At 32.8% G+C, this 21,877-nt stretch overlaps 7 protein-coding genes across 7 annotated transcripts; 2 read left to right on the plus strand and 5 right to left on the minus strand.

Annotated features, from left to right (window-relative positions):
• Window positions 1-343: 343 nt before the first annotated feature.
• On the plus strand, window positions 344-1,255 carry Bfra_008445 (putative wsc domain-containing protein; the record flags this gene model as incomplete). The annotated part of the gene is given in 4 exon segments (XM_037338807.1): window positions 344-439; window positions 458-511; window positions 704-885; window positions 997-1,255. The coding sequence occupies 4 exon segments, from the start codon at window positions 344-346 to the stop codon at window positions 1,253-1,255; spliced, it is 591 nt and encodes a 196-aa protein (XP_037192113.1).
• A 781-nt stretch (window positions 1,256-2,036) lies between these two features.
• Bfra_008446 (uncharacterized protein) lies at window positions 2,037-2,252 on the minus strand (the record flags this gene model as incomplete). The annotated part of the gene is made up of 1 exon (XM_037338808.1): window positions 2,037-2,252. The coding sequence occupies one exon, from the start codon at window positions 2,250-2,252 to the stop codon at window positions 2,037-2,039; it is 216 nt and encodes a 71-aa protein (XP_037192114.1).
• A 393-nt stretch (window positions 2,253-2,645) lies between these two features.
• On the minus strand, window positions 2,646-3,172 carry Bfra_008447 (uncharacterized protein; the record flags this gene model as incomplete). Its single annotated transcript, XM_037338809.1, has 3 exons — window positions 2,646-2,795; window positions 2,816-3,038; window positions 3,111-3,172. 3 exons carry the CDS (start codon window positions 3,170-3,172, stop codon window positions 2,646-2,648), a joined length of 435 nt encoding a protein of 144 aa, XP_037192115.1.
• Window positions 3,173-4,297: 1,125 nt separating this feature from the next.
• On the plus strand, window positions 4,298-5,637 carry Bfra_008448 (putative methyltransferase domain-containing protein; the record flags this gene model as incomplete). Its single annotated transcript, XM_037338810.1, has 4 exons — window positions 4,298-4,890; window positions 4,993-5,255; window positions 5,364-5,520; window positions 5,601-5,637. 4 exons carry the CDS (start codon window positions 4,298-4,300, stop codon window positions 5,635-5,637), a joined length of 1,050 nt encoding a protein of 349 aa, XP_037192116.1.
• Window positions 5,638-6,066: 429 nt separating this feature from the next.
• Window positions 6,067-6,660, minus strand: Bfra_008449 (uncharacterized protein; the record flags this gene model as incomplete). Its single annotated transcript, XM_037338811.1, has 1 exon — window positions 6,067-6,660. One exon carries the CDS (start codon window positions 6,658-6,660, stop codon window positions 6,067-6,069), a length of 594 nt encoding a protein of 197 aa, XP_037192117.1.
• Window positions 6,661-13,499: 6,839 nt separating this feature from the next.
• Window positions 13,500-13,790, minus strand: Bfra_008450 (uncharacterized protein; the record flags this gene model as incomplete). The annotated part of the gene is made up of 1 exon (XM_037338812.1): window positions 13,500-13,790. One exon carries the CDS (start codon window positions 13,788-13,790, stop codon window positions 13,500-13,502), a length of 291 nt encoding a protein of 96 aa, XP_037192118.1.
• Window positions 13,791-14,498: 708 nt separating this feature from the next.
• Window positions 14,499-14,835, minus strand: Bfra_008451 (uncharacterized protein; the record flags this gene model as incomplete). The annotated part of the gene is made up of 2 exons (XM_037338813.1): window positions 14,499-14,726; window positions 14,809-14,835. The coding sequence occupies 2 exons, from the start codon at window positions 14,833-14,835 to the stop codon at window positions 14,499-14,501; spliced, it is 255 nt and encodes an 84-aa protein (XP_037192119.1).
• Between the last annotated feature and the right edge of the window lie 7,042 nt (window positions 14,836-21,877).

Genomic DNA, 21,877 nt, shown 5'->3' on the forward strand with positions numbered 1-21,877 from the left:
CCTTGGTGCCATCATTGGTGAACTCTTTGGCACCTACAAACACAATTTGAGATACAGATATGCCGCAATCGGGATACTTGGATAACTATAATATGCACCCTACGACAGTAGATTCTGCTATATTTTGGATATTATGGAAAAACTTCTACGGGAACAATAAGGAGAAATAGCATGCAAAACCATTAATATAGACTCCGCCAGGCGGGTCACAATTAGTCTTCATTGCATCAGCGATGAATATCATACGTATGCATACTTTGGATGCTATGAATGGTACTCTGTTGAACTCACAATCCATACAGCCACCTTTTCTACAAAGTGATCTTTGTAACTTTAGCTGGAGATGGATTGGGCCACAGTCGATACAAATAGACGTACCGATGTTCCAGGTTTTATTGATATTGTTGGAACTCCTATTACAGATCCAGCAAAAGATCATGTATAAAATTTCTCCAAGACATACAATATGAAGCTTCTACTGGGGGTGTCGTTGATGACAAGAAATCCTACGGTGTGGAGGATTTGACGCTGACAGATAGATAGGGCTTTACAAATTTTATGCTGTTGATATCATTAATCTTCAGAACATCGCTGGCATTACCAGGTGAAGAGGGTCTTTTATCTTCAGGCTAATCATGCTTATGTTGTCAGGCACTTTCCTGGCGGTACTGTCCTTCAAAGATGATCTGTCACCCTAATCAAGGGCGTGGTGATTGGAGCATTTGGAGGGTATCGTGAGCTTTTTAATTATACTGGGATATTAGTTGAAGTTAATACACCTTCCGGAATTAACATTACGTCCATCTTCGCCATGGAGTCAAGTTCAGGTGATCCGTTAGTCGTTACAGATTTCAATACTCAAAAGGGTGGGAAAGCTGGAATCTGGTAAGGGGGTACGGGCTTGGCGACAGATAGAAATCGACTGTTTCTTGCTACTGGGCACTTTGAGTATTCTGTCGTACATGCAATTGAATATACTAAACTTTGAAGGAATAGGAAAGAGCATGCAAATGGTGATATACCGACATCGGGAAGAACTCCACTTTCAACATTGGACGAAGTTGTGTTGAATTTCGCTGTTTCACCCGCTGGTAAAATTATTTGGTCAAATTATTTCGACCCGTACAAATATGTCCCTATGGGTGCTGGTGGTCGAGATCTAGGATCCAGTGGGGGTGCTCTGTTGGTCTCTACAGTGTTCGACGGCACTGGTGTTTCACGCATCGCAATTGTCATTGGGAAAATGGGAAAGTAAAGTATAAAAAACCCCCGGGGCGCCGTCCAGTGACATGCAATAGCTGGCATTAAATTGGTGTTTTGAATGCGAACAATCTTGGTGGCTTCAACCAGGGGCCTGGAGGTATGGATATAGGACTTGACAGTCGTACAGGATCTGACAACATACTGCAAATAATCAAATCATTGCTCGGGGTTTGATATTTGCCAGCCTAGGTTCATATCCTCTCGAATGAGGTTATATCCAGTGAGTAACTACACAATATATATTTCACGGAAAACAAAACTAATAAGTCAAAATAATTTTACTCCTGTTGATATGTGATTTATTGAATTTCGATTCAAATAATACATATTCATGGCTTACACTATCTAGGCTTTCCAACAGTTTGTTATAAGCTGGGACATGACGATCAAGGCGCGCCGCTGTTTATTTTGTTCGAGCGGAGCACATCATATTCTGCGGGAGCTGTGAAAATAGGCGGGGAAAAAACAGGACCTTACTTCACTTTTGTATTGTATTGCTAAGGCTAAGGCTTCTCTAGGGGTACCGATTACTACTACATACAAAGGCCAAGCTGGTACAGGGTATTTTTTGATTCCGACCCAAATGCTGGACTAAAAGCCTACAGTTTTGTACCTGTAAATGGGATCTTGATTCCAATCTCAATTCCGCCAACTGGAAGTCTCAAGAAGTTTCAATGTACATATTTTTGGAGATGGACGCTTGTATGTATCAGATACAAATGGCAGTGTCACATATTTAGAATCTCCGGTTGCTCTACTCAGCCAGTATGTACCTAGCCCAGATTCAATTCCCGGGCTCTCAATTCTTCAGACAGAAGTAGTATTTCAACCTCAACTCCTACCACATAGTCCTCTCCATCTTCTCCACCAGCGATCACTTCGCCCCAAGATTCTACAGCCATTTCTTCTACCACTGCGCCCTCCACTACAAATTCTACTTCTACTTTGACCACCTCGGTCTTACCAGCCTCGACTTGACCTGCAATCATCCAATCTGTCGGCTCGTACAACTTCGTAGGATGCTACACCGAAGCTACTATCGGAAGAGCTCTAACTGGCAGTACTCATGCAAATAATAGTATGACTGTTGAAAGCTGTTATGTTGGTTGTTCCGCATTTGTCTGGTTTGGCATTGAATATAGGAGGGAATGTACGAATTCTTGAAGCACCACAGTAGCTTTGTTTTCAAGCTAAATTTCCTATAGGCTATTGTGATAATGTCATCAACGCAGCCAGCTTTGTGTCTACATCGGAGAGTACTTGTTCCTTGACTTGAACTGGAGATTCCTCGGAATACGTAAGTCTGGTTTTCATGTGTACAACCGTTGGAGTTTACTATATAGCATGACTCAGTGCGGTGGGTCATCTCGTTTACAGATGTGTTACAACGGCACAGGCGCTAATTCAAGCATGAGCTCCATTTCCTCAACCAATTCGGTCTCTTCCTCCGTCCAAAGTTTTGTAATTGCCTCTTCAAAGACATCATCGTTTTCCTCCAGTGCACTAGTTCCACTTGCCTCCTCAACCACCACCTCATCTACAATAGATACACGATCCAGTACCCCTCGGCGATTTCTTCAGTCGCTCCTCTCTCATCAAATGACAATCCATCAATCAAAACATCAACCACTCCTTCGGTAGCCAACACTGCAATATCCCAATGTGCGTCGATAGTTTGTTTCAACGTCCCCGCAGGAGGACCATATGGAGGACACAATGTCCTTAAATTGTTCTCTAACGATTCAATGAGCCCCAAACTTTGTATTTCTTCTGCCCTAACTCAAGTCACTGCTCAAACCCCCATCACCTACAAACACATTGCACTAGAATATGGACGGGGATGTTACGCGGGATAGGTGCCGCCAAACCCTGAACCAAGTAGTCTAACGGGAGCGCACGCGTGTACCATGACTTGCAAGGGTGATTCCAAGCAGAGTTGCGGGGGTCCGAATATGTATAACTTTTGAGGCGGCTACAGCTGTGCTGGTGCGGTGAGCATGGCTAGTGTTTGAGGAAGTCAAAAACAAGCATTTTTAGAGGTGTGATTCGGTCAAATGAACGACGTGCATATTAGATGGGGACGTTAAGGATATGCTTTTGCTAGTGTTGGTCTTGCTGATATCTTGACAGAGAATTTGTTTCTTACGTTGTTCGTCAAACTCAGATGATAACACTGTTTGCAGAAGTTGATTTTCTTTGCTACTTAGTCGAAGCAAATGATTCATCCCTTGACTGTGTTATATGCATTTCATCAATTCCAATTCGTTACATTGAGAAAATTCTCGAAACCTCATGATCGACATATTAAATGTACATGGATAAATGCTTCCTTATAGTGTTGGCAGATTCACCCCACTTCGGCTTTTGTAAAGCCCGTTGTTATCACCAATAGACATGAGGGAACAAGGGATTTCCCTTGTAGAAAGTAAAATGCCCTGTATGGGGGATCATGATGGGAAGGAACTCCGAGGGAAAAGTCCAATCATGAATGTGGAGAGGAATATGTAAGTTGCTTCATATAAAAGACTTTTGGATGTGGGACAAGCAGGCAGGAGTCAGGACTGATCTCTCTTGAAAACATATCAGATTGTGAATTTTTTTTTTGCCGACCGCAATCCGCAATGGTTTTCTTGTTCTCTTTGCTGTACGTGTCAAAATTCCGCATTGAAGTCATTCGAGATCATGATTGTCTAGGACCATGTCTGATCGATTAATAATTGTTTGTACATCAGCACCGAGGTTTTATTAGAGTAGCTCTCTATTATAAGGGTTCCGTGTGCCATTCTCCTTTCGGGGGGCTCTCTTTCTTCCTTTTGTGTTCTTTGTATTGTTCTTTGGTTATGCATCCCTCGTACAAACTACGTCAGTACGTCAGTAATTAATTTTTTGATACCCTATAGGGTTTGTTTGAGATCAAAGTTTTAATCAATTAAACTGATGGTTCGGAGCGATAATTGATTTGTTTCTTGTGTATGAAACTATTGGTTCGTATAATCGTCATTTATCTGACGATACATTTATCCTCTACACTACAATGGCTTCGCCTCCGCCCATAGGATCTTCACCAGCAGCAGAAGCTCCAACACCAGCTCCCTTACCAGTAACGCTAGAAGCCGACGATCCGGAAGCTTTGATCGACGATGGTGATTCAGCCCTTGGATCCGAACCCGGAAGTTCCACAACCTCACTCGCATCAAGTATCACTAGATACCGCATAGAGAATGGACGTACATATCATGCTTACAAAGATGGAAAATACGCATATCCTAATGATGATATGGAGCAAGAAAGATTAGATTTACAACATCATATATGTAGTCTTACATTTGATGGTAAACTTTTCACAGCCCCAATTGAGGCAGATAAGATTGAGAGGGTTTTGGATATTGGTTGTGGAACGGGAATTTGGACAACGGATTTTGCGGATGAGTATCCCCAAGCTACGGTTTTGGGAATTGATTTAAGTCCTATTCAACCAATGTTTACACCTCCGAATGCAATATTTCAAGTAGATGATTTGGAGGAGGAATGGACTTTTGATGATAGTGATGCGTTTGATTTTATCTATGCGAGAATGATGACGGGAAGTATTGGGGATTGGGATCGATTCTTCGATCAAGCTTGGAAGTGAGTTTTCTCTTATCTTTTTGTCTGTTGTCAATCTATTCCTAGTTATTCTTTTCCTCAAATTCACTGAAATTCCCGCTGTGCTAACTATGTTTTGAATAGTAACCTGAAACCAGGTGCATACATTGAAGTTCTAGATATCCGACTCCCCGTCTCCTGCGCAGACGATACACTTAAGCCGGATTCAGCGCTTCTTAAATGGTCGCAATTACTGCTAGAAGGAAGTATTATAGCAGGGAGAGATCTAGACAGTGCAGTTACTTGTAAAGAGAAATTGGAGAAGAGAGGGTTTCAGGGGGTTAGTCAGACGATTTATAAGTGGCCAGGGAACAAATGGCCAAAGGATGCTAAAGCTAAGGAGTTGGGTGAGTGATGATTTTTCTAAACGAGAAAAAAGACTTTTGAAAGAAGATTAGAGATGTCAAGAGATATAAAAGGGGTAAAGAGAGATGTGCTAATATAAATTGAAACAGGAATGTGGAATCAAGAAAATCTCACATCCGGACTTATGGGACTGAGTGTAGCCATATTCACAAGGCTATTAGGATGGAGTGTAGATGAACTAGAATTATTTTTGGTGGACGTCAGGAGGGAGATGAAGGATACGTCAATTCATGCTTATTGGGAAATGTTAGTATTTCATTCTCTTTTTCCCCTGGAAGCTTTGTGAGAGGCTATGCTAGGATAGTCATGCTAATTGATTCCGATAGATATGCGCATTATGGACAGAAGCCTTTAGATGCTTAGTAGAGTATGGGAAAGAGGAGCTTGGGTTTAATGGCGTGTAGAGGGGAATTGGTGATATATAAAAATAGAAGATAGAAGATATCAATCGTGGTTAAGTTTGGCATCAATGGAACATATACATTTAGTGATGGTGACCAGAGGGTCTGTAATTGTTGGAGTAAATCCATCATACACATTGCATCGAAGTCCAGGAAGTTTTTTCGCCTGAAAGTTCGAATATAAGATTGGATTTTGCCTAGTGGAATGAGTGTATACATGTTCACTATCACTTGATGAGAATAGTTTTCTCTTTTCCTTCTTTATCATCATATGAGGTTGCAAATTATGATTTGCCTTTCATCATACTGATCTTCCTCGAATACCGTGCCCTGAGAAGAGGAAATAAACGGGCTGCGGGGATACAGTAATCTCGTCTTCCCAATACTCAAATCAAGCACCAAATTTGTCTATCTCCTGCTCACTGATTTTGAACACTCCCTTCAACAAACTGCGATCGTAATATAATCTCACATCACCAATCTGTAACCCCTCAAACCCCACCTCTTCTACCACCTCTCCATTAGCATCCAGATTCTTTCCCGTTCCCTCGCTCTCAGCTTTCACCAACGTAAACACCATACTCCTCGGTACACTGATTTTCTCCCCTGTGCTCTTCACCCACCAATGCGCTATCCACTCTCCATATATTTTCCATTCCCCTTTTCCTGCTGGACCCGTTGTTTCTTCATTTAAACCTCCGATTACAAAAAACTCCTTACTCTCCATATCTATCTTAGAGAAGATGTCACCTCCGAATAAACCCTGAATCCATTTCCATATAACGGCGCCGCCGATGTAATCAACCCCAGTAGTGTCGTGAAAGATACTACGTGGATGGTAATAAGGAAGATAGGTACCGGTGTAGGATGCGGAATTTATTTTATTGACGTAGTTTTCGAGGAAACTGAGAGCGGGGTTTTGACGAGAGGAGGGGGTGGGGAAGGGTCCGGTGTGTTGATGGATTGTGAGCTTTGAGGCGGACATTTTGAGAGAAGTCGTCTTAAGACGATGTTGGTTTTTGAGGGGGATTCAATAGCTGCTTAGGGCAATGCTTTTGGAAGATAAGTATGGATACTTCAAATTTGTATCTGAAGTAGTGCTAGATATATAGAAAGGTTGATGACGGTGGGGTTGAGCTGACGATGCAATATAACTCGCGGATCACTAATCACCGAGATACATGAATAGTAATCGCATGAAAAAACATCAAATTTGATGTCAAATTGATATGAATAGTCATTGTGATTATTCTCATCCATTCTTAAACCTCGGTAAGAATTTCGATTATGTGTTGATTTGTAAACACACGAATACATGATATGTTTTCTAAATATATAATAGATTGAAGAGTTAAATGAAATATCAAGGCGTACGGGATAGGTGATAGGTGTATGGTTAGATATATGATATTCTATAAGGAGAGGAAGGACGGCTTCCTGGAAGTGCATTATATAAGAGTATTGATAACTAAGCATTCAAGACTAACTACGCTAGTGAACTCGTGACAGATTCTAAGGATAAATTGTACCCTGCTCTCGCAGTTCTTCTTAGGCAAACTGTCACAGATATCACGCTAAAAGTGATGACACTTATAGCCTTAAGCTAATTGGGTTTATGTAGGCCTATTTCTTCTGTAATAATTGAGAACAATGTTTCAAAACTTAATAGATGAATGTGACGAACCTAAAGCTCTCTTCTTTACTATTAGGCCACAACCCTAAAAAGGAACAATTTGAAAGTCAAAGCTCTTAGAGAAGAGAATCTATATACTAGAATAATATAACTCGTCAAAATGAATAGTAGTCCTGAAGTTGAAAAAGTTTATAAGTTTCATTACTTATCTCATTTCCTTGATTGGATTGATTATGTTATAGGTGTACATATACGAGAGATTATCTGCCTAGTAGCTCTACTATATATAGGCCGGTCCCGTGATATAGTCCTTCATATATACCGTAAATAAGACATCTGAAAGCGTAGCGTCTCCGAAGGAACGGTGGGAATGAAGGCTATAGGAGCTTACACGTCGTAGCGTATGGTCATACAAGTGGCAAGACCACGAGATGATAATTCTAGACTACGTGAAAGGAGCCAATAAATACTAGCTACTAATAGGTCACATGGAAATCACGTGCTCATCACTTACAATATGTATGTTTGAATAGTTTAAAATTGAAGCATGAAAAAGAACTAGAGAGAAACTAATGAGAAGAGGAACTGGATTATTATTTCCAAGAAAGTTAAGACTATTAAAGATACTAGAGTCGTATTACAGGAGCTGCCTCTAGGTCACGTGGAAGTGGCTAGAGATCTCTCAAAGTGGTTTAGACTAAACTTCAAATAGAAATTCAATAAGATTATAACTAGTTATAATTCTTATAATTATAGTAATAAAACTAATAATTATTTTTGAGTATAAAGCTTTATATTATAATAAAATCTATTTCTTTATATAAATCTTTTTATTCTATAGAATTTATAATCTTATATTAATTAAATCCTTTAGATTTTATGGATCTAGATATTAATTCCTTAATTTTATAGATTCTTTAGATTTATTATATAATCCTTTAATTATATAATATAGTATATTAGATATTATTATAATACTATTTTCTTTTTAACTTAATACTTATTTTAAATATTATATAATTAATAAATTCCCTTAATATATTTAGTTTAAATATTAATTTTTTTTTTCTTAACATAACATATGAGGAACTTGGATATATAAGGAACTCGAATACTTTTAGTCTATTATCAACTTGAAATTGTAATAACTTTTATTATATATATTTAATTATTTTTTATATTTGCTTAAATTAAAGAGAAACTTTAAAAAACTATAATTTCATTTCAATTAAAAGAATTCAAATCAATTAAAAAGATTATAAAGTATTTTGAAATCTTTATATCTATTTTAGCTAATAAACTGATTAGAAAGAAAATATATTCCTAAATTTACAAAATAATTCAAATTCTTTTAAATATAAAAGAAAATACTTTTATACAATAAATTTTATAATTTATTATTATTAGATTTCTTATTATATCTATATTAATAAAGAAAATAACCAACAAAATTTGTTTTTAATATATTTAGATTATATTATCTCGAAATCCTATTTTAACAGAAATTCTATTTATAGGTTATAAATAGATTTATAAATTCTAAAAACGATATCCAGAATTTAAAGTATATTATTTATATTAATTAGAATTTAATTAAATTAAAAAATTAATTCTAGAGAATATTCAGATTTGATCTAATACATTTTGTATATATCTTATTAAGCAAAAATATAAATTAAATAATATATCTAATATAAATAAAATTGAATTTAGAATTAAAAATACTTAGAGTATTTATATAATAATTAATTCTTTTTAGAAATTGAATTAGAAAGTTATAATTAATAAATAAAAATAAATAATTATATTTGAATATATTAATATAATTAAAAATACTTTATTATTTATAATTATTTTCAAGATTTAAAATACAAATTCTATATAAATTCTGAAGAATATATTTCAAAATTAATAGTTTTTTATTAATATAATTAAATAAATCTCAAATAGCTATAAATTAGAATAATTAAAAAGAGTTTTTGAATTAAAATTCAAGAAAATATTAAATAATTAATTTCAACTTTTAATTATGAATAATTATTTAAATTATATTATAAATAGCTTTATTACTTTCTATATAGAGAAGAATATTTATTTATTTATATTATTTTCTTATTACTTTTATTTATTTTAATTACTTAATATTATAATATATAAAATAATAAAACGATATTATACTTTAAAGATTAATTAATATTCTTAAGCTAATATAAAGCGAATTCAAAAAACTAAATAAATAGAATTCTTTCAAAATATTAGAAAAAAAGTATTAAATTCTTTTAATATTAAAATTAATTAAAAAGAAGCTAATTTAATACCTTTTATCTTATAAAAAGTACTCTATTTATTATTATTTAATTTCTTTTGATAATCTTTTATTTTATAAATAAGAATCTCTAATTAAAGCCTAGATTTATCTATATTTAGAAATTCTTCTTTAAATAAAATAAAATTAAAATAAGTAAATCAAATCTTTAATATAATTTTAATAAATAGTAGTTCTTTTATATTATCAACTTATTAATATATTAAAAAAATAATTAAATTTATAAAATCTTAAAATACTAAGATAGCCTTATTTCAAAAATAGTTTTTTAATATTCAAAAAATAATTGAAATCCAAAAAAAAAGAATTAAAAATAAAAGAATCAATTTACAAAATCAATTTGTTTTTAATATTAGAAAAGTATTAAAAATAATATATAAAATAAAGAAAAAACAAAAGAAAAAAAAGCTATAAGAATAATTATATAAATATTTAATTAAAGAATTAGAAGAAGAAATTATTAAAAAAAGCTAAAGAGTAGTTTAAATAATTCGGAATTGGAATTAAAGGATTGTATAATTTATAGAATAAGATTATATATAGAATAATTGAAAAAGTATTTGAGTTCCTTATATATCCGAGTTCTCCATATGTTATATTATATATATATATATATTTTAAAGTATTCGAAATATAGGGAGTAGGGTTACTATTTATTTATTGTAAATTAATAATAAACGGAATACTTATCAGATAAATAATATTTATTAAAAGTATATTCGGAAATTATATTAATAATACCTAAAATGTATATTTATACTGTATTATAAACATAATTTTATTAAAAATATACTTATAAAATCTTTATAAATATAGTACTAGGGTATAGCTATTCATCGAAAACTAAAATTATATTAAAATCATATAAAACTCATATAATTAATTTATATATCTTCTAATGTTATTCTATATCTTTAATAGATTTTATTTTATTTTATTTTATTTTAATTGAAATTTGATAAAAATGGAGTTATTTATTTTTAGGTTTTTTATTAATTATAAAATCTATATAAAAAGTTAATATTATTTGAGAATCTTAGGATTCTTGAGAGTTATCAATAAGATAAGTAAAAACTGAAAACTTTTTATTATTATTAATTAAATTTAATAAATAGAAGATTTATTATTTTCGGATTCTTTATTATAAAATAAAACCTTATTCCAAATTTCAATTGATTTTAATGATTTTAAACATTTATTTTTTATAATTATAAATAGGGCAAAATACTTATTTTTGGTGTAATTTTAATGTTTGACGAATAGTTGTGCGCGGTTACTATGTGACATTACTGTTAACGCAATTTCAGCTTGCTTTCGGCGTGTTTTCAGCGGAGCTTCAGCGTGCTCCTGGCGTGGTTCATGCGTCCACCAAGGGCTGATTGTAATTGTGTATGAACAAGGGAATGCAGATGTGATTTCGAAACCCGAATTGGCATCGGAACTGGTGATCAAAAGCCCACGCCTAAATACAAATGTCGAGCTCGCTCCATGGGCGGGATATCTTACTAATTCTGAACACGCTCAGTTGAAGATGAAACTTATATTGAATTGATTAATGTTCTCAGGTAGGAACACTTGGTGTTTATATAGGCTATAAACTTCTACCTTTTTATTCTATCACTCCTTGAGGAGGTGATAGAGGTACGCACCTCATACTTTCTGAAGTCATGCTGTCGCTATTTGTTACACCCCAATATGGATGTCAATGCTGAAATTAGCTTGAAATGGATCTCAACTTGCTTAATCATGCGAATTCGGTTGATGACATTTAACAAAACAGAATGCGTTGTACAATGGGATATGGATCTTAATACATACCTGAAAAATACGCTCTTTTACTAACGGATGAAGATCACCTCTACGTTCTAGCTAGGTTGCAACTCTCGGGCGCAGGACTGGTTATTTCGAAACACTGGTATTAGGTACTTCGAGGCGTCTTGCGAATTTTACATCGTAGAAGAACAGCGGAGCATCATTGCGGCGAATATGTTTGAACAATATCTTACCTTAGCTTCATGTTAATTTTACATCTGCATAATAGCTGTTGATGATGCTGGTGTTAAGGGCTGCCGATACGAGACTGCGAAATATTAATTAATGTATCTTACAAATGGCTGGATATACAGAGTGAAATTGGTTAAATACATAATATAGAGAAGTCGAACTAGTTGTTAGTGATTACAAATGGAAGAGTGTTGTCTAAGAGTGATTACTTATTCCACAATAAGTTGCTTTGTCTTATAATTATATACAAGTACTACTACTGTACTGCAAGATAAAATATTCTTATACTTGTTAAAGGGTAAAGGGGAGAATCAGAGGAGAAACAATTTAATTTATATATACTCAGATGACGCAGAAATTGGAGCCGGGGATAGGGTTGAGCGAGGGGGATGGAAGTCTGAATTCAGAGTATACTATTAACTCTATACAAGGAGCAAATAGTATAATCACACATTACACCATCCGCATGACATTACTCTCTTAACTACTACATGTGCTTCGCTATATATCTTAAAGTCTCAAGCAAGACATCATCTCCAGGCTTTACTATAATCATACTACTATTATCAGGCAATCCAAATGCTTTTTTGTTTACAGAGTAAGTTCAGTGCCCTACTTTTGGGCCACCTCTTTTTTGGGTCACTTTTTTATATTAAAAATAACGAAAATCACGATTTTTAATTTCTTTATTTATTAATATTATTAGCTGAAATCTAAACTATAAATTCTTTATATAAATATAAGTTAATTCTGAAATTCTCAGATTTTTGGTAATTTTTTGTAATCAGATATAAAAGATTGAAATATTGATTTTCAAATTTGTATAGAAATTATATAAAAATTTGAAATTTTATTAAAAATATTTATAATTTTTCAATAAAAATTATTAAAAATAAACTATAAAATTTAATTATAATATTTTATATAACTAAATATAGAAATCTAAGTTTCAAAATTTTATTAATCTTTATTAAGATTTTATTTGAGATTTTAAAATTTATAGAGATTAGAAATCAATGATTTCTTTATAAATCGATATCTATTTATTTTTTATATTTTCTTTTTAAATCTTATTATTACGAATATTTGAAAATCATTATAAAATTTTATAGTTTATTTTTAATTATTTTTGCTGAAAAGTTATGAGTATTTGTAATAAAATTTCAAATTTGTATGTAATTCTTATATAAATTTGAAAATCAATATTTCAATCTTTTGAATTTCAATCAAAAGAATTATAAAAAATCTAAAACTTTTTAAACTGATTGATATCTATATAAAGATTATTCATATAAAATTTTATTGAAATATATTCAATTTTGATGAAGATATTTATATATCAAAATGACTAATTTTGATATAAAAGGGTAGCTTAAAAGAGGGGTGGCCCAAAAGTAGGGCACTGAACTTATATTATACTGATATCTGAGAGTACATTAGTTTGGAAATATTGCTGCACAATTTTAGTATTATAGAGAGAAGGCGATGAGAGTAATAAGTGCTAATTTTCTTTTTAGTTCTTCACGAACAATGGAATGGGGTTTAATGAGAGAATTAACTAACGCCTTCTGAATTCTGCTGTAAGAGTTTCGAGCTGTTGAATTGTTTGTTCATTTTCTGTTCACTACTCCCAATTAGCAATAATCAAGTGGTATAAGTAAGACGTGCATATATTTCTCAAGCTTTATAACAGAATCCAATGTATTCGATACAAACATAATCGGTTCCGAGGTCAAGCCTCCAACTATATCTACGTACAACCATTAAACCTTGATACCCCCCAAAAGCGAGTAGCAAATCCACCAGGACTTGCAAACTTCAGCCTCATTCTCCAAAATACATACACCATCCTATTCTCCACTCACCGATCTCCCAGATAAACACTTTGCCCCCCCACCCTCCGCCAATACTCCGCGAACTCAGTAGCCATCATATCCATCGGAGCTAAGCCATCGGAGCACGATATTGCTGCTACGAGCTCTGCGGCGTAGTCGAGGGGCGGCGAGAAACATTGAGGGGAGTAGGGGCCATAGGTTTGGCATTCGGGCACTAGGGGCTGTGTGTAGTAGGCGAACGCTTTGAGGTCTGCGGGATTAGTGCCGTTCCTTTGGAGAATGTCGTGTAGGGTGAGGGATAATTGGGGGAAGAGCATGAAGGGTGAGTAAAGGGCTTCGTGGACAGCGAGGAGCACGCCGCTGTGGATGATGAGGGAAGGGCCGTGGGTGGATGTGATCGGTACGGGGATGGGGGCGGAGACTATGGAGGCAAGGATAGCGTTTAGATGGTTGTAGATGTGTTGAGGGTTAGTGGTGGAGTATAGGGTATAGTGTTATAGGCCGGCTTTGAAGTTGAGGGTATAGAATTGGGATATGATGACGTCTGCGTCTTTGATATTGCCGTTCCAGGTACCTTTTTTGGTTAGCGGAATGGAACAGACATATGATTTCGAGAAGTGATTACAAGCATTATGGTGATCAGCGTCCACCACATCATCGAGTACCATGCGGCCAACGAGATTGGGATACATAACTGTAAAGGTCTAGCCCAGCATTGTATTGTACGAGAACCCTTAGTACTATGTTCTTTCTATAGATTCCATTTTTGATACTTAATTGTTTTTTAGATATTAACTTAGCAGCTCTATCTTTGTTCTTGAAAAAGTGTTCACAATGGCTTTCATATCCATTACAACAATTGGCATATTGATATATGCTCCCAGTCCATCTTCTTTGTTTTTGTTAGAGGCTATACGGGAATAGTAAGCGTTAGTCAGAGCGTGTTTTTGTGTCCATTTGAGGTGGAATGTTGTATTAGAGCTGCCTAGTAGTTCTTTTGTGTCCGAAACGATTTCTTAATTTAGCTACTGGATCGCATTGGGGAAGCAGATGAATGAAGGTGTTGTGACGTTAACACCTTGTGGATCAGATGAGATGATGTCGAAATATTTGTTAATAGTATTGGTGCTTATAGCATCATTCGAACTCAAAAGGGAGTCAACAATGATCCGCAAATAGCGACTATGTGATCGAGCAAAATTGATACCTGAACCTCCTAGTCCACCTAGAAGATATATTAGTACTTGCTCTAACTATAATAAGGAGAACTATCTATATAACATTATCTGAATTAATAATAATAGAACCACCATATCGCAAATCACTCATATATACCTTTGATGAAAGTTTGATTAAAGCCATTACTATACACCTCAAATCTATCAATTGAATATTCTAATTGAATGACATCTCGAGATATATATATTCAAATGATTTATAACAAAAATGAAAGCTTAGATCTAAGGATGATATAATCTAGAATAGGAATTTTATTAATAAGCAAACTTTAATAAGGAATATAAAAACTTGTAGATCCCTAATGGAAGTTCTTTGGGTTATGGATAGTGATATCAATCTAACTGAATACTCAATCTGATAAAGCTTTAGGAAGAGATATAGTATTGAAGTACAGAAGCTAGATGTCTTTTGTGACTATAGCGAATATACAAATGGATAGTATTATGAGTAGATAGTGAAAATAATACTTCTGCTTTTGGTGATCTCGCACGTCAAGACCTGATTGCCTCTCATCAGAAATATGATCGCAACTTGACTTCTTGAAAGCGAGAAGATACGGATTCTTACACTGCCCTAACCCTCCCTGTGCTGTCCCACTATGCACCTTCATGATCTCCATCGTCTAATATAAGTTGGTGTGATACTGGATCTTGTTGATATCAACGAAATAAATTTTGCGTGAGTGTTTAACTTGAATCGCAGGGCAAATCTTATCATATTTGATAATGATTGATGGAGTTAAAATATACGGAGTACATTTCTTCAAGACTTGTGAGTCTTGCTGTCAAGCCGGATTTAACTTGCAGGCACCAGGGTGCTTGTTTATTTGCTGATGTTACTATATGGATATTGACTACACACACTCTTCTCATAGTGTCTTTTGTTGAAGATATATTTGTTACCTCGAATGGTATAGTCTTGACAACCTGTTTATCCTGCCGGAAAAAGGGTACATATACAGATAAGAAAAGAGAGACTTCACGCCAATTAAAACCAGAAACCCCTTCCTTCGCTCCAGGAACTTCAATACCTGGTAATATGATAACAACACAAGCTTTTTTTTTTAGCCCGCATGCCCACTATACTGCAACCTGCAACACCTTCACCTCCGTCTTTTCTATCTTCAAGCTTTCTTTTGATTTAATAATAATAGTGGATATAAGCTTTTAATGCTTAAATAAATAATATATATATGTAAATGTATAGTTGATATAAGGAATAATGGTTTTTAATAGATTTGAAGTAGAGTATTTATTACAATTGTTTTTTGAGAGATGAAGAAAAACAGATTTTTTATTTAATATTTATTGAGAATAATATGGATATTGAAGTATTATTGATTTCTTTATTTGTTCTCATTTAAATTGAAGAAATGGTTGTTCGTTGATTATATCTTTAAGAAAGAAAAAGATATTTAGTTAGTCATCAAGAATCCAATCATTTTTGCCTTACTGTTTATTGTTATTTCCCAGTTATCTCTAGAAAAACACAGGTTTATCAACACCATTTTTGTGTATAAACAAGGTTGTTTGCTGTCAACACAAGGTTGTAGTCGTGTATTAGGGAGCTTATCAGGATTGCAACGAAGGAGCTCCATACTACATACATGTCGTAAAGTTTTCTGCAGCGCCTTTGCTTTGCCACCAACATAGTCATTTTAGCCATACAAATTCACGCTAGTCAGCGAGGATGCTATAGAGCTTTATGGTACGTGCCTTCGTGTATGGACCTGCATACCTAGTGGGTATTCTCGGAGGCGCATGGGTCGAGGCATGGATATCAGGGCTCCACCCTAGTCTCCTTCACCTCACGAACGGCTACAAGCTGAAGATTTTATGGGTCGATGATATCATAGATAGTCGATTCGGCAGGTGATAAGGAGAACTGAAAATAATGAACCCCTTCCTTTATCTCCATCACCACATCCCTACATTACTCGCTACTTTGATAGTCAGGATTCAAAGTACATGTAAATTGCTCGTATTGAAACATTGTTGATGACATCCCATACGTCTGCATATTTTGTGTTACATTCTGCTGACGAAACAAATTCTAGATCAGATGAAGAAAAGTCATTTTGGCCATTGTAATATGCTTACAACTACCATACGATTCTAGATAGTAGGTACATCCACAGATGTTGGTCCTTTCCAGTATAAATGTCAGCCTCAATACTCCTAATCAATTAACAATCTAATTAACAAACACCAACGACGAAACAACGGACCAACGAACCATACCAGCATCCATGGGGCAGGTTTTGGTTCAGCTACCCACTGTAAAATAAGTTTTGGAATATTCGAATGGGGTTACATTCCCCATGTATTGGTGGCTTATCGAAGGGAAGGTGGAGAACTAGTCTTTATGGATGATTCTTCTGTAACCGATACCCACCCCACCAACTAGGGTTACTTTTGCGCCGTCTAACTACATGTTGAGATGTTCCAGACAAATTTAATCTACGTACGTCGAATAACCAGCTTTTTCTGCTTCTGTGATTCTTTATATTCAATACCACGATAGTAAAAATTGATTTCTGAAGATTCAGATATTCTATAGAAAACATTTTACAGCGTAGCGCTGTAAAGACTACATCGTAATACTTACAAATCTATAATCTAATCTATTATTATATTACTTTTACTATGAAAAAAGTTGCTATTAGTAGATTTTTTAATATCTAATTGAAAAAATTATACTTATTACGAATTCAACTTCCTACTAGTCCCACTAGCGAGACTAGCGGCCGCATCCACTATAATTAGACCTAGAGCCTTTATCTTCTTCTTAGATTATTATAAGATGGTTTATTGGTTTATTATTAAAATAGAATTTTTATATATTATTATAAATTATACATAAAAGAAAAGGTTATTATTATATAAATAATTAAGTCTATTAATAAGGACTAATTATAAACAATTAATATTATATTAAATAACTAATATTTTAATGAAAAATAAAATTCCAAAAAAAAAGATATATATTATTTTTATATAAAATATTCTTATTTATTTCTTTTTTTATATCTTTCTTAAACTTTTAACTAAAAAATTTATAGAAAAATAGCAAATATTGAAGTTATAATAAATAAATATTATTTTTCTAAAAAATAATTAATATTAGAAAGATTTTCTTGAAGTCTAATTAATAAGTTTATTTAATTATCAATTTTTTTTTAAATATAATTATTATTGTATTCAAGTTATTAATCTTCTATAAAAAGAAAAAAGAGAAAAAACAAGTATTATATCAATCACTTAATAATTAAATATTATTATATTATTTAAATTTAATAAGATGATTTTTTTTATTAAAAATAATTCAAAAACATAGTTATATAAAGATCAGATAATTAGATTGAAATTTAGTTTTTTTTTAAAAAAAGTAAAAGAATATTATAGAAAATCAAAAACCTAATTATAATCATTTATAAAATATAAAATTATAATATTATTATCAAAAAAATCAAATTCTAAAAAAGAATAGAGAATATTATTAATTCACTTAAGAATTTTATTATTATTATTATTCTGTATTAAAATTAAAGCAAAAAAAAGCAGTTTTTTATATATTAATCTTTATAAATTTTGTAGGATAATTATATTTAATTAATAAATTACTTTTATTTATATAACTAAACCTTTAGAACTTCAGATTTAGTTTTAAGAATAGATTTAGTTTGAATATTCTTTTTAGAATTTGATTACAAGGTGTTTATTCTTGGGCTACTAAAAGATTTCATAGAATTATCTGATAATATAATAAAAGCTTTAATCATTCAAAAATATTATATATCTCCTAAAAATTAATTCTTTTTATTAAAATCTATTGTTGTAACAGCTTTTATTATAAAACTAAAAATAATAATATTTAAAGAAAAAAGATTGTTCTAATAAATTATTAATTAATTAATTATAATATATTTTAACTGAATAAGTAATCAATTATAGCTTACTATAGATTCATAAAATGTTTTATATGATTTTTTACGTTATTTATATGGAATATAATTAAAAAATATTTTTTATTTAATATAGTTTATGAATATTACCTTATTTCTTCTCCTTATAAAAAAAAGCTTCTATTATATAAATATAACAATTAAAATAATATATAAGTATAATCTCAATCTACTTCTCTAAAAGAGTATTTTATAAATCTCTTTCTAATAAGTACAACTTTAATATATTAAATTGATATTAGTAATAAAACAAAGAAATATTGAATTATAAATTTTTTTCTGAATATAATAATAATTATATTTGAAATTAAGATTTTTTGGAAATTATAAAGCTGAATTATATTATTTAAAAGAATACATTTAAAATAATAAAGACAAATAAAACCGCTAATAGAATATAATATATTATTAATTATATCTTCTAGGGATATAATAACTATAATATAAAGTAATAAAAAGAAAAAGAAATAAATAATTTTAAAAAAGTAAAATGTTTAAGAAAGAAATTCTTTTTTTAGAGTATTCAATACTTTATTATTGAATTAAAAAAATACATAAAAATGTAAGATTATTATTATTGTTTATTTATAATTTAAATAATGTTAAGTTTTCTTTTAGAATATATTATAAACATAAGTTTTTTGTAATTTTTATTTTTATATTATATATATCAAATCAAAAGATAAACAATTATTTTTTGAAACATAAAATGTAAAGAAGAGGAGTCTATTATAATAATCTAAAAAAACTCAAGAAATATATGAATTTAAGATTTTGAATTTATTTTGAACTAATAGGAAAGTATATATATTTATAAAAAGAAAGATTGTTATAAATTTAGAGAAATAATAAAAAGTCTTTATATTACTATATACTAATTAATTTATTACTATCATTTACTCCTAATAATAATAAGTTGTTATTAAAATATGAATATTGAAAAAAGACTGATTTTAGTGTATTTTTAAGTATTCGATCCACTCATATAACCGAGCCACTAATAAACTACGTTAGTACAACTTTAATACTAATCTAATATCAGCGCGGTGATAATATTATAATTGAATAATATAGTTAATATACTTGATATTAATTCAAGCTAATATAATATATATTTCTTTCTTTTTAAACATTCCTTTTAACTTCTTATACCTTGATTAGTTATAAAGTTATTATACTAGGTAGTTTCTACTTGTGTTAAAAGGTTATAATCTAGAAGTTGGTAAACTATATTATCTGGAACCAGTTCGCTTAAATTACAAATGAAAATCTTTGAACTCGTGCAAATGGGTGGTCTATGAAAACTAGATTACCTTGCTAGGCCAAGAATAGCGAACCGGATAAACCAATCTGTTGCTAATGAGTGTAGCTATCCGTGTTTTTCATCTTCCCCGGCCTTGGCCGTTGGACCGCATACGAGCGTGGGTACTTGAGCAGAATTGTTGCTACTATTGTAGTGACACAATCGTATTGATTATGCTGCCGATTTTGATGATTTTGGATTCCTATCCACTCGAAAGACAGGGCTGGTCACGGTCTACCTTATGTTAGATGCTGATCCGCTCTTTATCCGGAATCTCATATCACACTGAACTGCCTTTCAGCATTCCTCTTCTTGTTTGGAACTGCGGATACATAAGGTTCTTTTGAGGGCCACACTTGAATGAATATATTAAACTAGAGAGAATTGTTCATTGAGATGTGTGCCGGCAGACTACTTAAATAGATTTGACAATGTTCTCATTTCACAAAGTAAGCCAATTAGATTCGACTGAAGCGGGAAAGATGACGGCTGCGGAGCGAAGAAGAAGTCAAAATCGAACGGCACAAAAGAACTATCGTACGTCCGACACACAGCACAAGTGGTCGTGTAGCTAAGCATCATTTAGGTCAAAACATCAAAAATAGACTTAACCGCCTTGAAGAAATTAATCGATCACTCATTCATGACAAGATTGCTTCCGGAATACCATCAAGCATATCGGGAACTGAGCGCGGCGTATCTACATATCACGAGCTACATTCTCCGAAGGCCACTACATATCCAGCCCCCCATAAGCTAATAGCCAATGCCCCTACCACCAACTTCCCAGAATTATTGGAGGAATTTGAGCTGGACAATATGAATCAACTATTAGATGTGAGTATTGATTTTTCTATTGGTCTCTGAAAGATGCAATTTTAAGTATGATACTTATTCGTCGACGGCGACAGATCTCATCCCTAACGGATCTAAATCAAAACAAACCCATGAATGACTTTCCAACAATCAATAGCTCCTATCCAACCTCTCAATCTCCAGTGCTGCCTCAATTCGCTACTGAGTCCAAAGTAAACCCGCACTCTGATTTCCCCTCGAGCACTGCCAACGATTTCTTCTTCGCTAAGTCCAGCACAGCACTACATTTGACCGTCAGAAAAAACCACGAATGTACAGCCCGCATACTGATTGACAATGGTGCAGCCGTGGGGGCTATCGATGAAGAGGGCCGCACGCCGCTGCATGTCGCAGCCGAAATGGGGAGCTATGATTGCGTACAGCTGCTAATTAACGAGGGGGCTCAGCTGGATTTGTTAGACCACAAGGATATGTCGGCTGTGAAGTTGGCGGCTATGAACGGATTGGCGGATGTCGTGATTCTATTGCTGCAGCATGGCGCAAATGTAAATTTGTAGGAGACACTTAGACATCGAAGACTACTAGCGGGTGGCGAGGAGAGGTGTTATTGGTTAAACCGGGTATTGAGAATCACGATCAAAGAGAATAAGGCCTTATTGATGCTCAAAGTATCTGTGTTTGTTTGTGTCTAAGGAACGTGTATCTGTCGGAAGTGTAAACTATAATCAATCGCTCACAAAGATATAAAATCATCAAAACGTCATCGATTTCAATCAATTCTAAAACACTCAAATCTTAAAATTGAGATTCAAGGGCAACATATAATATTTAATTATCAGAAATCCCGATTTATGAAGATATCAAAGTTTCATATAAAGAAATGAATTAATAATAGTTTATTGAAGTTGAGCAATACGTCAAGATTTAAGCATAAATTAAGCTTATATTCAAAATGAAGCAAATATTCAATAATTTATAACTTTTGGTTGAATCATTCAATTAAAATGAAATTTAGATTATTTGGAAGCTCTAACTCGAAATATCATTTCATATCATTAATGAATTTTTTATTCATGTAACTA

This window comes from Botrytis fragariae, assembly GCF_013461495.1.
Source record: "Botrytis fragariae strain BVB16 chromosome Unknown tig00000061, whole genome shotgun sequence".
In the NCBI taxonomy this organism is placed as follows: domain Eukaryota; kingdom Fungi; phylum Ascomycota; class Leotiomycetes; order Helotiales; family Sclerotiniaceae; genus Botrytis; species Botrytis fragariae.